This window comes from Gopherus flavomarginatus, chromosome 1, assembly GCF_025201925.1.
Source record: "Gopherus flavomarginatus isolate rGopFla2 chromosome 1, rGopFla2.mat.asm, whole genome shotgun sequence".
NCBI classification, from domain to species: Eukaryota; Metazoa; Chordata; order Testudines; family Testudinidae; genus Gopherus; species Gopherus flavomarginatus.
Window position 1 is genome coordinate 61238399 of NC_066617.1, and position 16239 is coordinate 61254637.

General features: G+C 38.7%; 1 protein-coding gene across 4 annotated transcripts in view; it reads right to left on the reverse strand.

Moving 5' to 3' along the window:
• Window positions 1-16239, reverse strand: part of SLC38A4 (solute carrier family 38 member 4) — a 72520-nt gene that overhangs the window by 15798 nt on the left and 40483 nt on the right. The window contains exons 1-7 of one of the 4 annotated variants that reach the window (XM_050923722.1): window positions 14879-14958; window positions 14491-14552; window positions 9529-9747; window positions 7631-7721; window positions 4627-4742; window positions 1130-1203; window positions 924-1016 (exon numbers count right to left, since the gene is read on the reverse strand). In XM_050923722.1, coding sequence (XP_050779679.1) covers window positions 924-1016; window positions 1130-1203; window positions 4627-4742; window positions 7631-7721; window positions 9529-9647 — 493 coding nt within the window. In that variant the 5' untranslated portion in view covers window positions 9648-9747; window positions 14491-14552; window positions 14879-14958. Of the gene's footprint in view, window positions 1-923; window positions 1017-1129; window positions 1204-4626; window positions 4743-7630; window positions 7722-9528; window positions 9748-11305; window positions 11409-14490; window positions 14553-14878; window positions 14959-16239 lie in introns of those variants that run through there. The other 3 variants (XM_050923731.1, XM_050923712.1, XM_050923741.1) reach the window with 3 other exon arrangements.

Below are 16239 nucleotides of genomic sequence, written 5' to 3' on the forward strand. Positions count from 1 at the left end.
TCCTGCTACTCTGATAGCCTATTTTCCTCAGAACTCTCCATCTATTACTAATAATAAACTTGGCTGCCTCAACTTCTGACTCCCCTCTTTCCAAGCTGTCTAACTACTTAACCTTTGTTTTCCCTGTGTTACATTCCTCTCTCATCAACTAAGTATAATCCGTTGTCTAGTTAAACTGTATTTGATATCTGGGCTTCAGTAAGGAAGGACAGAAGCTGAGACACACATGTTTGTTGTGCACTCATAGATGAGTCTTTGAAGAGTCATAGTAGCCAATCAGAAGAGAAGAACTAATTGTGCAATTCTCTCTGTTTTGAATGGCTACTATTTTAGTATAATTATTAAATTGCTATATAATTGACAAGATTCTTTTGCTCTGGATGGCTGATTGTGATTGGCAGCCAGATTATAGAGGTTTCCAAACAGTACCAAGTTTTAAAACACTGAGACCATACACATTTACATTTCATCTCCAGTGAGCTAAGGCCAATCCTGCAACTTTTACTCACATGGGAAATAACTTGGGACTGTTATACATGTAATGGGATGTCTCATGTGAGTGAAGTCTACTTGTGTGAATGATGGTTGCAGGTTCAAGCTCTTAGGAAGTGGGAGCTGAGGGTGCTCAACATCTCACAGGATCAGGCCCAAAATAAAATGTGGCGTCAAGAGATAACTGAGCTGGAAAAATCAATTGCTGAGCACCTTTCTCCTATTTTTTTCTGTTACTGTGAAAACTAATGTGTCTGCCTTTTTTTCCTATGCATATCACTGGGAACCATATACTCCGCTGTGCTCAATCCATGATGGCATCCACATCAGTCTGAGGACATGTGCTACCAAGGGAGACCAGTGTTTATTTTCATTATGGAGAAAAATATTAAGCTTTAAAATATTTGTTTATAAGAACATTTTGCCCTTACCACCAATATTCTGCATTATAATAGAAAGAAAAGCACCATATTTTCCAGGCCATCCAAATGCCTTTTCACCTAGTTTTTCATATATTAGGGAGCCTAGATGCAAAAAGAAAATATGGTGGGCTGTAAAAATGCACATTGTTAAACACATTTAAAGGAGAAATATGTGCATGCAATGAACATTCAGTTAACCAACAGTGTCCTCATACCTCCTTCTTTTGAGGTCTTCAGTAAAAGGTGAACTGAATAGAGTGATAATATCGCTATACTGAGCAGTAGGATTCTGTAAGGAATAACAGAAATTAGAATCTTGAAGCTGACAATAGAGATAATAAATTGACTTAACAGAACAGATGTTGAGTTGCTGTCCATCAGTTTAACATGTACATTGTCCCCAAACCAGTTTGAGTACTGGAGTCATTGGCCATAAGGCAGAGGTAAGCTTAGGCAGTAATTTATTTATACACCCTCTGGCAACCTGAACATGCATGTTACACCATCTTAGCTTGCCTCTATAGACTTCTTTAGACTCACTGAGGCTCTGATTCTGCATTGTCCCGCGAAGGCAGATTCCTGCACCCACACAGAGCTCCTGTGAAGTTAACTGGGCTCCGCATAAGCGGACCTTCCAGCATCCAAGGCCTTAGACTCCCACCCATTTATTGACATGTAACTTAACCCTGTCTCCTTACCCAGCACCTCTGAACCATCTGAAAAACTGTAACAACTTCAATGGGAGCTGTTGGCTACCCCCTATGTTTGAAAATCAGAGCATTTGGCTGCTTATGAACCATGGAGCCTGAGCTTTGGAGCTCATATTTGACACTATAGATCTATAGAGAGATCTCATGTAATGATCAGAGATAGCAAAGACCACTGTATGACACTGGAAATCTTGCTTTCTGAAAGCATACAGCACTAGCTTCTAACCCTGGCTGACAGACTGTGAGATACTGATTCTTGAATTCATATAATTCTGACTACCCTCAAGCTTCCTCTACGTACTATTTCAATTTTACATGATTTCAGTGGCTGGTATTTTGAGAACTACTGATGCAAGGTACTAATGCTTTATGTAACTTTTTCAGGGCAAATATCTACCAGCAAATATCTCCAACAGCTGGTGATGGGATACTAGATGCGAAGGGCTCTGGGTTACTACAGAGAATTCTTTCCCAGGTGTCATTCTAGTGGGTCTTGCCCACATGCTCAGGGTTTAACCGATTGCCATATTTGGGATCTGGAAGGAATTTCCCCCGGGTCTGATTGAAAGAGATCCTGGGGTTTTTCATCTTCTTCTGCAGCATGAGGCACTGGTCACTTGCAGGTTTAAACTAGTGTAAATGGTGGATTCTCTTGAAATGATCATTTGAGAACTTCAGTTGCTTGGCCAAGATTATGGGTTTATTACAGGAGTGGGTGGGTGAGGTTCTGTAGCCTGTAATATGCAGGAGGTCAGACTAGATGATCATTATGGTCCTTTCTGGCCTCAAAGTCTATGAGTCACTATATTCTGGGCAGTATACTGATCACCCCCTTGCCTTCAGCCTATGAAAAGCTCCCATAAACACTGCATGACTGAATTGTACATATTTTGGGGGAGATATTCTGGGGTACTCTATGTAGCTACTTTCCTATTAACTAGAAGATTTGGGTGAAAAATCCACATGGGAGTTAATGCTGATTATTGCAGCATTAAGATACCAATCCGTGGCCTTCTACCCCACGCAGAAAGGTACGTAAGGAATCGAATGATAGCAAGGCTCCTGAATTAGCTATAGTACAAGAGGAAAGAGGCACTGGGGTCAGTGTAAAGGTGCTGGTCCACCATGCAGATCCGTGTGGGGTTGGGACCTGAATTTCTTGTGGATTTTGTAGAGCTGTGGAATTTCAAGACCACATCCCCTTTCCCCTCCATGTTGCTGCAAACCATTCCCCTATGTGGGGAGAAAGCAGGGAGGCCCCTACAGGGTTATATTTTCTGAACTTTAGGAACATTTCTTCCTTCCTGTGGAAAATCTCACTGAAAGGGAGCATTCGGGCCATCTCTGAACAATACATTAGTGACAGTAAATATAACCTGAATTAGGATTAGTACAGTAGTTTTCATTTGGCAAATGGAATTTTTCAATCCTTTTGAAAACTAAAGTCACAATCTATAAGTAAAGGATCATGTATAGCAAGTAGATGCCTGACACCGAAGTAATGATATCCTCCACAAACTAGTCTGCTTTTAAATGAGACTCTCCCGCACAAGAAGGGAGAATGTTCTCATCCCCAAAGTATGAAACTATGATAGGACAGAAAGTGAGCTGCTGGGTGGAGAAAGGGGTTTATGTTTGTTTTTTATTAGATGGCACTATTTAAACATTATCCCAGTCTAAGGGTGACAATTTTTATTTCTGCCAAAGCTAACGTGACTGGCTCATGATAGTGTTTATGTAAAATTTAAGATTTGTTAGCCGTAGTTTTGAATGTGTAGAACCCTATCAGTTAGGATTTAGAAGATGTAGTAGAATTTTTTTAGCCAGGGCTAATATACAATGGAATAGAGATACTTCATAGCCAGGTTGGTTATTACTGAACACCCTAAGGAAGAAGAGTTTTGAACTCTAAAAAGTTTTTTAAAAAGCCTTTCAAAGTTTCTTGGCTCTAGAGCACTCCCTTTTAAAACCAGTTTCCATTTCTGCTCTCACTAAGACATTTAACTGCCTGATTTGTAGATGCTGTCAGGTAGTTAGCTGTCAAAGTGGTAGCATCTACCCTTATATTTAATTTCAGGCAAAAACTCTGCATTCAAAAATAGGAGATGCCATTCTCTCTTGGGACCCAAGTATACAGTTTCAGAGCCTGCTGCAGTTTTTGTTACACAACTTTCAAAAGTCAAGAGGAATCTCACAGAGAAAACTCTGCAAGCTGATCTGAAGGTTTAATTTTTTCCAGTAATGTAAAGCAATCACCCACCCTGCATTCTACACTTTCTACTAAACAAAGGAGGATTAGCATTAAGGCCCACATAAACAACCAGATTATAAAACTAAAGCCACTTACTAAAGTGGGACAACTTTTAAATGTTGTCTCTCAACCTGATAGGGGTAGCTGGGGATGTCTGCACTTAGATGTCTGTTGGTGTCTATCAAAGCATATGCTGTGTACATACCGTATGTCAGCGACATGCCATTTCTGTCTTCAGTGGTACAGACAGACTTTAGAGAGAGCGGCTGACATTAAATATTGGTAAATCTGTAACCATATTTGCATTAAGCCCCACTTTCTGTTTCAGGGCTAGAGTTATATGGGCACAAAGCATTCTTCCTCTGTCTCTACAAAGTTATAATTATAAACATATAAATAAATGTATACTTTACTGCTTGTGTGGAATTGCTTGTACTGAAATAGTGGGAATGCTGTTGTTATTTTAGGAGAAAGAAGTACACTGTCCTTCCAATTTGGTTTTTGACTAGACAGTATAAATTCCCAGCAATGAATCTAATACAAAACACAGCTGACATTAGGATGGCTTATCATCATTAGACAGGGTCTTGCAATACTGTTAAACAGTTTTCATTACTGGAGACCTTAAAAATCTCTTTATCTATAAAATGTTGTTCTTCACTTAAGCATTTTTCTCTAATCACAGAAACACTGATGCTAGCTCATTAATTACATTCTCCCCACTTTTCTGAGCCACTTTTTGAATACTTACACAAAAAGTATAATTCCTGTGTTGGCCATGGCATATGACAGCCCTAAGATGCCACTCCCCATGATGGCATTGCTCAGGTTAAATGCTGACATTCCAAAGGAAGTAGTTCCTGGATTCTATTGAAAACAACAGAAAACATGGTAGTTAAGTTGTGGCTTAATGAGAGCAGTGTAAAACTGTGCTTTTTCAAGTTGTTAGCTTTCCCTTCCTCTGTTCTGTTGAGTACTATGGATGTTGTCTTACCACACTGCCTGATCCTACCAACATTTTTTACCACAGAACTAGTACTTAGCATTTATTACTTGTATTACCAGAGTGCCTAGGATCCCTAGCTACCTCAGAGGACTTACAAGAATAGTACTATTATGAGAACTCCCGTCACTTCAAGTATTGTCACAGTAGTATGTGTTTGCAGCATCAACACAATAGCTTTCTTTTGTTCAAATGGGGTGTAGAGTTATGCCCATACTAAAAACCAATCAAAATAAAACTGCCAGCAACGACTACAGTTACACCGTGTCACTAAGAACCATAAATGTCATCTTTTTTGGTCATAACAGGCCTGACTAAAGAAAAACACCAACATATAAAAATGGAAAAAACTAGCTCTTTGGGCTGTATTCTCATTTACACCAGTGGAGTAACTTCACTGTGCAGTGAATGACTTAGTATTGTTATTAAATATTTATACTATAGTAGAGTTCGGGTCGTTTTATAGACCACAAACCCACATGAAAGAACCCACATGAAGGAAAAATCCTGCCCCCAGAAGTTTACGATACAAGGTCCTGATCCTGTAAAAACTTGGGCCTAGATTCACAAAAGTATTCAGTTGGCTAAACCCCAGACTTATGCACCTAAGTCTGGGTTTAGCCACCTAAAATCCAGTTTTAGGCTCCACTGTGATTCACAAAGCTCCCACTGAACTCCCTTGGCACCCATGTTGCTCCAGTAAAAGTTTCTGAGTCATCTGTCTTTCTGTCTTTGGGCATTTGCACTGCGGCCTCCCTCTAGCTGTCCTGTGCCTGTCTCTCAGAATGATTCACAAAGCAGGGAAAGATAAGCATTGCCTGGATAAGTCATGTTCAGGGATTGATCTGGGATCAGGCCCCTCACGTGAGTTCACACAAACAGCTGGGACCTCACTCTCTAGCTTTTAGACCAGTAATTAGGGTATTCACCTAGGACAGGGATTGGCAACCTTTGGCACGTGGCCCATCAGGGAAAGCCTCTGGTGGGCCAAGCCGGTTTGTTTACCTGCCGTGTCCGCAGGTTTGGTTGATCGCAGCTCCCACTGGCTGTGGTTCGCTATACCAGGCCAATGGGGGCTGTGAGAAGCGGTGCAGGCCAAGGGATGTGCTGGCTGCCCTTTCTGCTGCGATCGGCTGAACCTATGGACGCGGTAGGTAAACAAACTGGCCCAGCCTGCCAGGGGCTTTCCTTGACGGGCCGCGTGCCAAAGGTTGCTGATCCCTGTCCTAGGATGTGGGAGACTCCAGGAGGAAAAGGGATTTGCCACCTCTCGGGCGAGTGTTCTAACCACTGGGCTATAGGATACCCTGATGCAGGGCTCCCTCAGTCTCTCCTGTTGAAGCTGTTCCACTCTGAATAAATGATTAGAGTCAGTGGAGCAGGGGACTGGATTCAGGGTCTCTCACATCGCGGGTGAGTGCTCTGACCACCAGCCTAAAAAGTCATTCTCACTCGCTCGCTCGCTCGCTCTGCTCCACCTCCACCTCAATGACGCTTTAATTGTTTATCCACATTGGAATAGGCTCAACAGGAGAGACTGAGGGTGTCACACATCAGAATATCTCATAGTCCGATGAAGGTGCTCCCTCCTCTGCGCTCCAGCTTCTTACAAAAACAGGACAGGTGCCTGACTCCAAAGAGGGTTCCCCAGCTCCGAATCACTAGCAGAGAAGGGCCTCCCTGCAGTCTGGATTTAGGCACCTATCTCTGTGAGAGAGGCGGGACTTAGCGCATACCTTTCTGATCAGCATGTTCCACTGGCTAGCTTAGATGGCTCCCTGTCTACCATGCTGGATTTTGTGAATCACAGTCTAAGAGCCTAACTCAGACTTTCTGGATTGCAGTGTGTTCCTGTGATTTTCTAGATGCCTAAAATACAGGTGCTGTGCTGTTCAGCGTCACAATGCCTAACTCCTTTTGTGCATCCAGGCCTTAGACACATTCTTAACTTTGCACATGGGAGAAGTCCTTTAGAGTTCAGTGGGACTATTTGTATGTAAAGCTAAGCATGTATACACTTGCATGATTGGGGCCTAAGACTGGTGTAAATAAGATCACATCTGGTCCCACTGTTTTAAGCTGATCACATTAAAGTCTGGCTGTAAACTGAAATGTGACTAAAATTGGCACTGCTGGGTGCATGTTTATTTGCTTCATCTATGGATTACAAGATTTTTTTCTAACTACCTGAAAGCTTGAACCTGGGATTTAAAATTCAAGCGTCTCTATCATTAGCAGTAATAGATATTCTGTGGGCCAAACAGTACCCTCAGAGTAACACCAGTGTAAGTCAATGTAAAGCTAATAGTTGTAACTGGAACAATGGGCTGGTGCTGAGTTACTGAGGGCAGCATTTAATCAAAGGAACCTTTACTATTGGGGCTGGCAGGGAAGAAAGACCCCAGCTTAATTATCAGATGCTAGAGTGAGTTTGCAGGGCTGATAGTTGGAAAGAACATGTTTATTTACATGTAAACAGAGAATATTTTATCTAGCAATCATTGAGACACAATCCATGTTGAACCTTGTGGTGCCATGTTTATAGTCACAGTAGAGCCATGACTTCATACTTTAAATGATCCAGGCAGCCAAATTGTAACCACTCTACTAAAGCAGGAATAAACAGAATATGCTGGTTAGATGCTTTGGTGAGTTTTGCAGTAACATTGTTTACATTTTCAAAAAGACTCATGTAGATTGTCCCTACTTTCCAATATTCCTGTTTCTAACACTTAAAAATTAATAAACTTACATATTCCTCCTGATAGTCTGCCAATTTCTTTTTGCCCAGAAATCCATTTGGAAGGAACTTCTGACTTTCTGCATCATCGTTAGCAAATTGACTGAACACAAAGAAATAGCAAAATAAGAAAACAATAAATAAAGTTTACTACACACAAGAGACTAATGGTCCAATTCAATGCTTACTGGAACCAATGGAAAGACTCCAACTGCATCAGTCAGGCTCTGTATTCAAAGCTCCTTACTCAGTTTTATTCAGTGTTTCCTCTAGCAAAACTCCCACAGATGTCAATAGGAGTTTTACTGAAGAAAGCACTGCATTAAAACTGAATGAGACACTCAGAATTGGGCCTACACACTTTGTTTAGTTTTAAAAAAGTCTAAATCACACATGGCAGAGTCATAGCTTTGAATACATCTCCCAACTTCTGTCAACAGTGCTGCCTTCCTTAGCAGCATTTTCCTTCCCAATATCACACATCCTGGTTCATTTTATTTACATTCTTGCAGGCTACCCCTTATCTTTTACCTCAGAAGCCCTGTATACCAAGTATCCACCTCTCCATTTCTAATCCCTCCTCAAAAGACATTTCTGTGAACCCTATCACTGTTAACTCCGCCCCGGAAGGATTGCTATTATTTACTCATATAAAATAAAACCATTTTCCACCAACAAAAAGGCCTATTGCACCACAATGTGATAATTCCAACTACTGGTCACTCAGTGCTTTATGTACCATATCTGAACTCTTATGTATTATTTGTCTATAGACCTCGATCCTGTACTCAGATCTGCTAGCATGGAATGCCTAGAACATTCTGGGGGTGCAGGATCAACACTAGCAGATTTAATTGCAAGACTAGGGCCTTAAAAAGGAAGATATTGATATGAACCTAAATGGAACTACAGGATCCAAGCATACCTGGGGAATATTTGAGTTGACTTTCCAGGTAAACCTTATCTTTACAGAGGATCAGTGTGAAATCCTAGTTCTCCCCTGATTGCCAAAGTTTGGATCCAGATCTGAACTTTGGCCTGGCTGTGTTTAGGGGGACTGAAGAAATATCATATTATTTTAAGAGTTAAATTGAATTTGGGAACCATGCGTGTCATCTAAGAGCAATGGCCAGGATTTTCAAATGTGGGTTCCCAAAGTTATGCTCCTAACTCCATATTTAGGCACTTAATGATGCGGCCTGATTTTCAGTGTTGCTCAGAACCCTCCTGTTCCTATTGATTTTTACTGAAGTTTTGCCTCAGTAAAGCCGGACTTAAAATTGTGATGTTTCTTAACGTCAATATTAACTTTAGCTCAGAGAATCATTGGATTTCTATTTGATTTCTTGGTCTTAACGGAGACATTCTCCAGAAATTTTTCTATTAATGAGCAAAGTAAAAGAAGAAATAAACTGCTTCTCTGTATAAAACTTTCACATTGGAATTGCATGTTTAGAAGGCCATTGCTTTGTCTTGAAATTAGTTTGAAGACTACGGGTTTTAAAACTAAGAGACCTCTGATCATGTAAATTGCAAACAAACAATTCTGAGTGAAAGAACCCTGCAATTGCCTTTATAAATATACAGGTATTATGAGAACTGAGTGTTTATGATATTGGACAGCTTGTGTTCAGAGTCATGAACTGGAGAGTCAATGATGGCAAATCTCAGCACAGATTTTACCAATGCACCTCATTATTGACCTGGAATATCTCAGCTATTCTACCCACGATGATAATCATGTCAAAGAGTGCAGTGATTTTCTGAACTAAACAATCAGACTAGTTTTAATTTGTGACCTAATCTGAATTTAATTTCAGGATGCTGTAAGTGAAAGTCTGGTGCATCTCTTAGTCTTTGATTACCTCTTTTTGGTCTGAACGTAAAGAACTTTTTATTTAAGTACATACCTGCTAATAGTAGCCTTTTCTGGATCTATTATGTCAGTGTAGCTGTCTTCAATGCTTTCTCCGCTATTGCTCTCCTCATCAAGTTTGATGTTGACATTTTGCAGTTCCATGCGATCCATTTGAGTTGTCAGCGCTTTCTAGCTTCTACAGTGTAAACAATACTGTACCTTCTGCTTACAGGTTCTCTCCACCATGTGTTAACGTTCAGAACACTCTGTTCTGCAAACAGATCACAAAATAACTCATTAGAATTTTCCTCAAATTAGATAAATGAGTGTGATTCACTCTGTTTGTGCTTGTTCTTTGTAATAACATTAAGAGAGGCAACTGCTGCAGATTGGGAAAATTCTGGATAAATACAAGCACAATACTCTTTTTTTATACAACATCTTTCCACTCGGTCTTTCTCAAAATGTAAGAAGACAGACCTACACAATAGATTTCCAACTTCTTCTAGAATAATAATAAAACACAGGTATATATAGTCTATCTATAAATAACTATCACTGTAAACAGATTTAATGTAAAATCTGGCAACAATTAATTTGTTAAATTCTTTTTCATAATTGATACCCTGGATAACCATTAAGATGCATCCTTAACCTGAGATTAAATACATCAGGGTTGGGTTGTTGATAAGGAAATGCTATGTATAAACTTTACTGACCATTGTATGAAGATTATTTTTCTGAAGGAAACACTTGGCGTCTTGAAACGTATATTACTAGATAAGTATGGCTACATGTTAAAAATAATCAAGCTGCTGCTGGCTGCACTATGCATTTCACCCTATCATATCTCAGTTTAATACTTGTCTATCAAAACTTTTAGATAGTTTATATAATTTAAAACTATCTCTCAAACAGAATTATTACATATTTACAGAGTTTAATATGCCTTTACTCTCACAAGATGGGGGTCTGGATAAATTATAATAATCTGGATAAATAATCATCTTTTTATATGGCCCAATATAAACCATATACTTTATAATATATATAGTATGATGATTTGTCTTTGGTATTAACATAAGTTGATCTTTACAATCTCAGTTTACAGATACACTTTTACATCTGTTTACTCGTTCCCATGTTTGATAATAAACCACTAATATTATGCAGTTGTACAGCATTTTTTTCCTTCCATAAGTACTTTACCAAAATGACTTAATAATAATACCCCCATTTCACAGATGGAGAAACAAAGGCATAGAGAGATGAAGTGACTTGCCGCAAGTCATATAGCTGGTTACTGAACTATGGACCCCCTGACTCTTTATCTTTGTGCCTCCCAGTATAACACATTAAAAGAATCCACCATATATTTCCTGAGTTATGTACCAGAAAATAAAATACTGTATTCTTAATGCTATAAATGCCTAGAAACATTGCAGGATAAAAATTAGTATTAAAAAACCCAGCGCAAGCAAAATTCCATTTTTGCTTTACTCTAGCCCTATGCCTTCAACTACTTATTAAAAATTCTCCAGTTTTTGCATTCATGAATGTTTAGTTCCGCACTTAATTACCAAACTTTCACTAGTCTATATAGCCACTAATATGCCATGCCTAATATCTGCAGTCTCAAACTTATTTTTAGCAGTGCAACATTAAAGTGTGTGTGCAAAATGTAAATGTAAACTTTGAACACCAACACTGGAGGCTAAAACTGACCTTGTGTCAAAAACTACAATAAATTTCCTTATTCCGGTAACATTTATTTTTATCTAATAATTGAACTGTAAAAAAATATCAAGGTGTTTTTGCCAATTTCCTACCAGAGATAGCTGCTCTGTTTATTCCTTTCTGCTGCCACTCCAGGACTTAGACTGAGACGGATTACTGAATCTGGCATTAGGTCAGAGATAGCTAGGCAGGCTTACATTCCAAGGATCTGATTTTGCCCAATGAGGACATGAATAATTCCAGCTGAAGTAATGAAAAGAACTGGGTCTTTGCTGAGACAATGGTAAACTCATTCATAGCAGTATCTCTAAAACCAAACTTTTTTGTGTTCCAAGAAGCAGATTCATATTGTATCCAGATGTTTATTTTAAATCTATATCTAAGAAAATCAGACAAATAAATTAGGCAATCGAACATACAGCCTGCTAGTGATGAAGAAAATCTCTGTTGTGAACACTAATAAATGCTCGCTTAAGAAATATTCTTCCAATTGTATCAACACTGCTATACTGACATTTTTAGTGTTGAGGAACAAAGAGAACAGTGTAGCAGAAACATTACCATGGATTAATTTACAGAGAGATTAGGCTAAGAGAGAAATTCTGTACTGCACAGTCTGTACTATATTTGGAAAGGAAAGAAGAATATGACAGAAAAATATGTATTAGGTTGTAGGTACTATTTTGTAGGTTCTATTTTAAAGGCTGATCCTTCAAACACTTACTTAAGTGACTCATTTTACTTCTTGTCTTAAGGACTATAAAATTACTCATGTGTGGAACAGTTTTCAGGATCAGGCGCTTGGTACTGAATCATCATTAATTTTAGGTCCCAATCCTGTAAACACTTACTAATGAATGTAGTGCTTATTACCACAAGTAGTTCCCTTGATCTTCATCAGTGTTTGGAGGATTGGGACCTTAATTTGTTGAAATCCTTCTCTCCACGTCACCGGTCTTGCAAACTCTTGCAGCCACACGAGCAACTTTGGTTATGTGAGCAGGACCATCCCTAGCTATTCTGGGGCCTTCTGCACCCGCCCCCGCCGGGGGCGTAGGGCCCCAGGCCTCTTCAGAGAGGAGGGGGGGAGGAGCGGGCCCCAGGCCTCCGTGGAAGGGGAGTAGGGGGGTGGGTCGCAGGCCTTCTGGGATGGGGGGGAAGAGGGAAGGGACTGACTTCGAGGGCAGGGAGGAAGCACCCCCAGCACTCACCAGTGGTGTGGCTGATGCTGGGTCGCTGCACTCCTGCTGCTGGTGAGTGCAGTGCCCCGGCCCTGCTGCAGAGCTCAGGGGAGCGGGCTGGAGCAGCATGCAGCTGTACAGGGCACCAGGAAATTTCCTGGTGCCCTATGCAGCTGTATACTTTGTGTATGGGTAAGGACAGCCCTGCATGTGAGTAGTTCCAGACTCCATGGGAATATGCACATGCCCAAAGCTACTCTTGTGCTTAAGGGCTTGCAGGATCAGGGCATAACTGAAGACTAGCACATTGCTGCACCTCAATTCCATGATCATTTATTTGGAAAAATTTTAATCAGTCACTCTGTCAGGATAGTGTTCCTTACTCTGAACACTTCTCATACCTAATGAAATCTTAAATTGTAGTTTGCAGTACTGTTGTAGCTGTGTTGGTCCCAGGATAGGAGAGAGACAAGGGGGATGAGGTAATATCTTTTATTGGAGCAGCTTCTGTTGATGGAAGAGACAAGCTTTAGAGCTGTACAGAGCTGAAGAAGAGTTTTGTGTAGCTCGACAACTTGTCTCTTTCCCCAACAGAAGTTGGTCTAATAAAAGATATTACTTCACTCACCTTTTCTCTCTGAAATTGTATACATTTTTATTTAATAAAAAAGACTACTAATTAATATGCATATATATTTTGTTCAGATATTACTACCATGTATTTTACAGATTACAGACTTTTTACAGTCCAATCCTTAGGTCCCAGTCCTGCAAATATGTATATGTAACTTTACGCATATGAGAAATTTTGTTGAAATCACTGGGACTACTCATGTAAGTAAACTTGGACACTTGCATAAGTATTTGCAGAAGCAGGGTCTCTGTTATTTATTCACATAATTGGAAGCTCTTTTTTTTTCCAGAAATGTATAAATATTTCCAAAGCATATTTTATGCAAGGCAGTGAATGCATTGAAATGTTAGTTAATCTTACCCAAATCTGTGTGGAATCAGTTATTTATTGTGCAAACTTCTGAAATATGATCACCTCAGACAAGTAACTACAGGCAAACCTATTTTTAACTTGTATCTAGGGTGGAAAAAAATCCTGAGTTCAAAATCTCTGATGTACTTCACCTTCAAAAGAATCTATTCACATAAAACACACTGTTCACATAAAATTCCAATCTTCCAATAGCTGGCCTATATATCAAAGATGTAATGCAGATTTCACATGCTCCGTTGCCAGCCACCACTGGGTATTGCTATTGCTACCCTAAGAAGTACAAGCTACAATGTTTGGAAACAGTGTCTTTTCCCCACAAAGAATTCTAAAGGCACAAACATAAAAAAAGGGAAGCGCTGCAAATGCTATGCTAAATGGCAATATTATACACCAGCTCCTTTTTCTATTTTAGACCACTACTATTTTTTCCCTTAGGTATACATGTCAGAAAAGTCTAATAGCTTAACTATGTTCCTTAAATTCAGCTATAACATGCATAGGCTTTTGCTGCTTCTTGTGGAACAAGAAGGCAGGCTGAAACAAAAGGATGACTTTTTCGTTTAAGATATTACATTAAAATGAAAATACTGGATGCACAAAGCATTACCCCTCTAAAGCAATATTTCTCTCAAAACCTAGGGCTATGTTCATCTGCTTTGCTTTAGAATAGAACATAATTTGGTAAAAGGAACTCAGAAAATGTGTTCAAATAACTGCTTTTTAATAGGTAATGAAACAATTAAGAAAAACATGAACTTGTTTTTCCATTTTATTTCATAGCAATTTTGATTTACTTTCTGCGCTGCATCTAGGATTTTGAATAAGCTGAGATTTATCAATTAAGTTTATCTGTGACCTTGCCTTATTTGCCTAACAGTTGCATTTTCAAGCATTTTGCAATGGCTGGTATTCTTATGTCCTATCACTGTTTATGAATCTATAGATTTTCCAGACTCTGTCTCAATGACAATCCTTTTAAAGAATTAATGTTGTTTTTAAAGCAATTTGAAGACAAAAAGTGCCATAATTGCTACCTTAAAGTAAACACACAATTAAAATGAACAATTTATTTTCATATTCATTTACTTACTTGGATGTTAGCCAGGTAAGCCAAGAGTCTTGATAAAAATTCTTAGTAGTTAACCAGAGGCCCTAAAAGAACACAAGCATATCATTCCGAATTATCTGGTCAACTTTAGACCTCCTGCTATTTCATTGCTTTCTTAGATTTTGATTTTCTGTCCAAAAAAAGGGGACTAAATTTCATGCCTGATGTAAAAACCAATACACCTGCTAATGCCAATTACAACTACAGTATAGCAAATTTTAACTGCCAGTTCTTCACACTTCATTTAAATTTACAAATGAATTACATTTGCACAAAGTTATTTCTCAGATTCTTCCGTTTAAAATGTGTTAAGTGGAAGAAATATACAATAAAATGAATAGACATTGTAAAGTTACATTTTTAGGTTTACCTCCAAATCAAACACGTAATCTTGCTTGCTTGCTTGCTTTCTAAGCAAGTAATATCTTAACTTGCACCTGTAATAGAAAGTTGGCTCATATGAGACCTTGTGCAGCTGGACAATCATTTAAAGACAAATGGGAGTGTATTGGATGAACCAATCAGCAACAACAATACCCCAACACCTCCCTTTGTCAAACTTGCGTCAGCTCTTTTAAAAAAAAAGGTAAATCAATTTACTGGTGCAAACATCAGTCATCAGAGGTATTTGCTCTCTGAGCTTGGCGTTCTAACAAAATGCATATCTACAGAAAGTTTTACCTAGACTTGTGTCATAGTTAGGATGATGTAGATTAGTTGCTATTTTAGTTTGCTAAACTGGATGTTCAAGGAAGAGATACAATATTTGTAAACTAATTTTTCCATCAGCATCAAAGTGACAGTAACACAATTTAGTTATGAAAGTGAGTGACAGTATGGTTTAGGACCTATAGCCAGGGCTTCTGTGTTCTCATTCCCAATCTACCACTGAATTATGTCCAGATCATTAACTGAGTTCTACCTAGGCAGGATTGGGGCAATGGGGTATGGTCTTTGACATATTGTTTGGCCTGTGTTTGTGGTAGTTTTCCCATCTGGAAAATGCTGACTTTTTACTGTAATTATTTACCTCATAGGGCTGTTGCAAGGATTCATTCTAATATATGTAGTGCACTGTATATGGGAAGTGTTAAATATTTATTTATTTGAAACACGTGCTTGGGGAGAAGCTACATTTCAATATATCAATTACGTACTTTAGGATTTGTGCTCTTTTATCTAACTAAATAATAATTATAATAATTCATAAACTGTATGGGCATAGTGATTAAAACACTGATTGCATGTTAGAGAAGATGCAAGTTAGAATGTTTTTTCATTATTTTAATTTTATGAAAAGGATTACACTCAATTAAAATTGGCTTTGTAAATACACACACACTCACACACACAATTAGTCATTTTTTAATGGAGGAGAGCTAATTCATACAAATAAAAAACATTATTGAAAACCTGTCCAAAAGAGCTTGTGTCATTAAAAAATTTAAATAGGCCCCAGTCAACTTAAAAATCACAATTCTTCCCCAAAATGTTGTAACTACTATTTTTGTAAGTAAACCCTAATATTACTGTAACTGAAAGAGATTAGAGGAAAAAAGTATTGATTTTCAGTTTGTTTACTTTGTAAACTGGGTGTAGTCAGTTTCACCATTTCCCCCTGTTGTTTGTATGGTGTTTTGTGCAGCAGCAGGGGAGAAAAAAACATTTTTTTAAACAAATGAAAATGTGATCACAAACCACAAAAACTGGCAGGGGAATTCAGCGATAAAT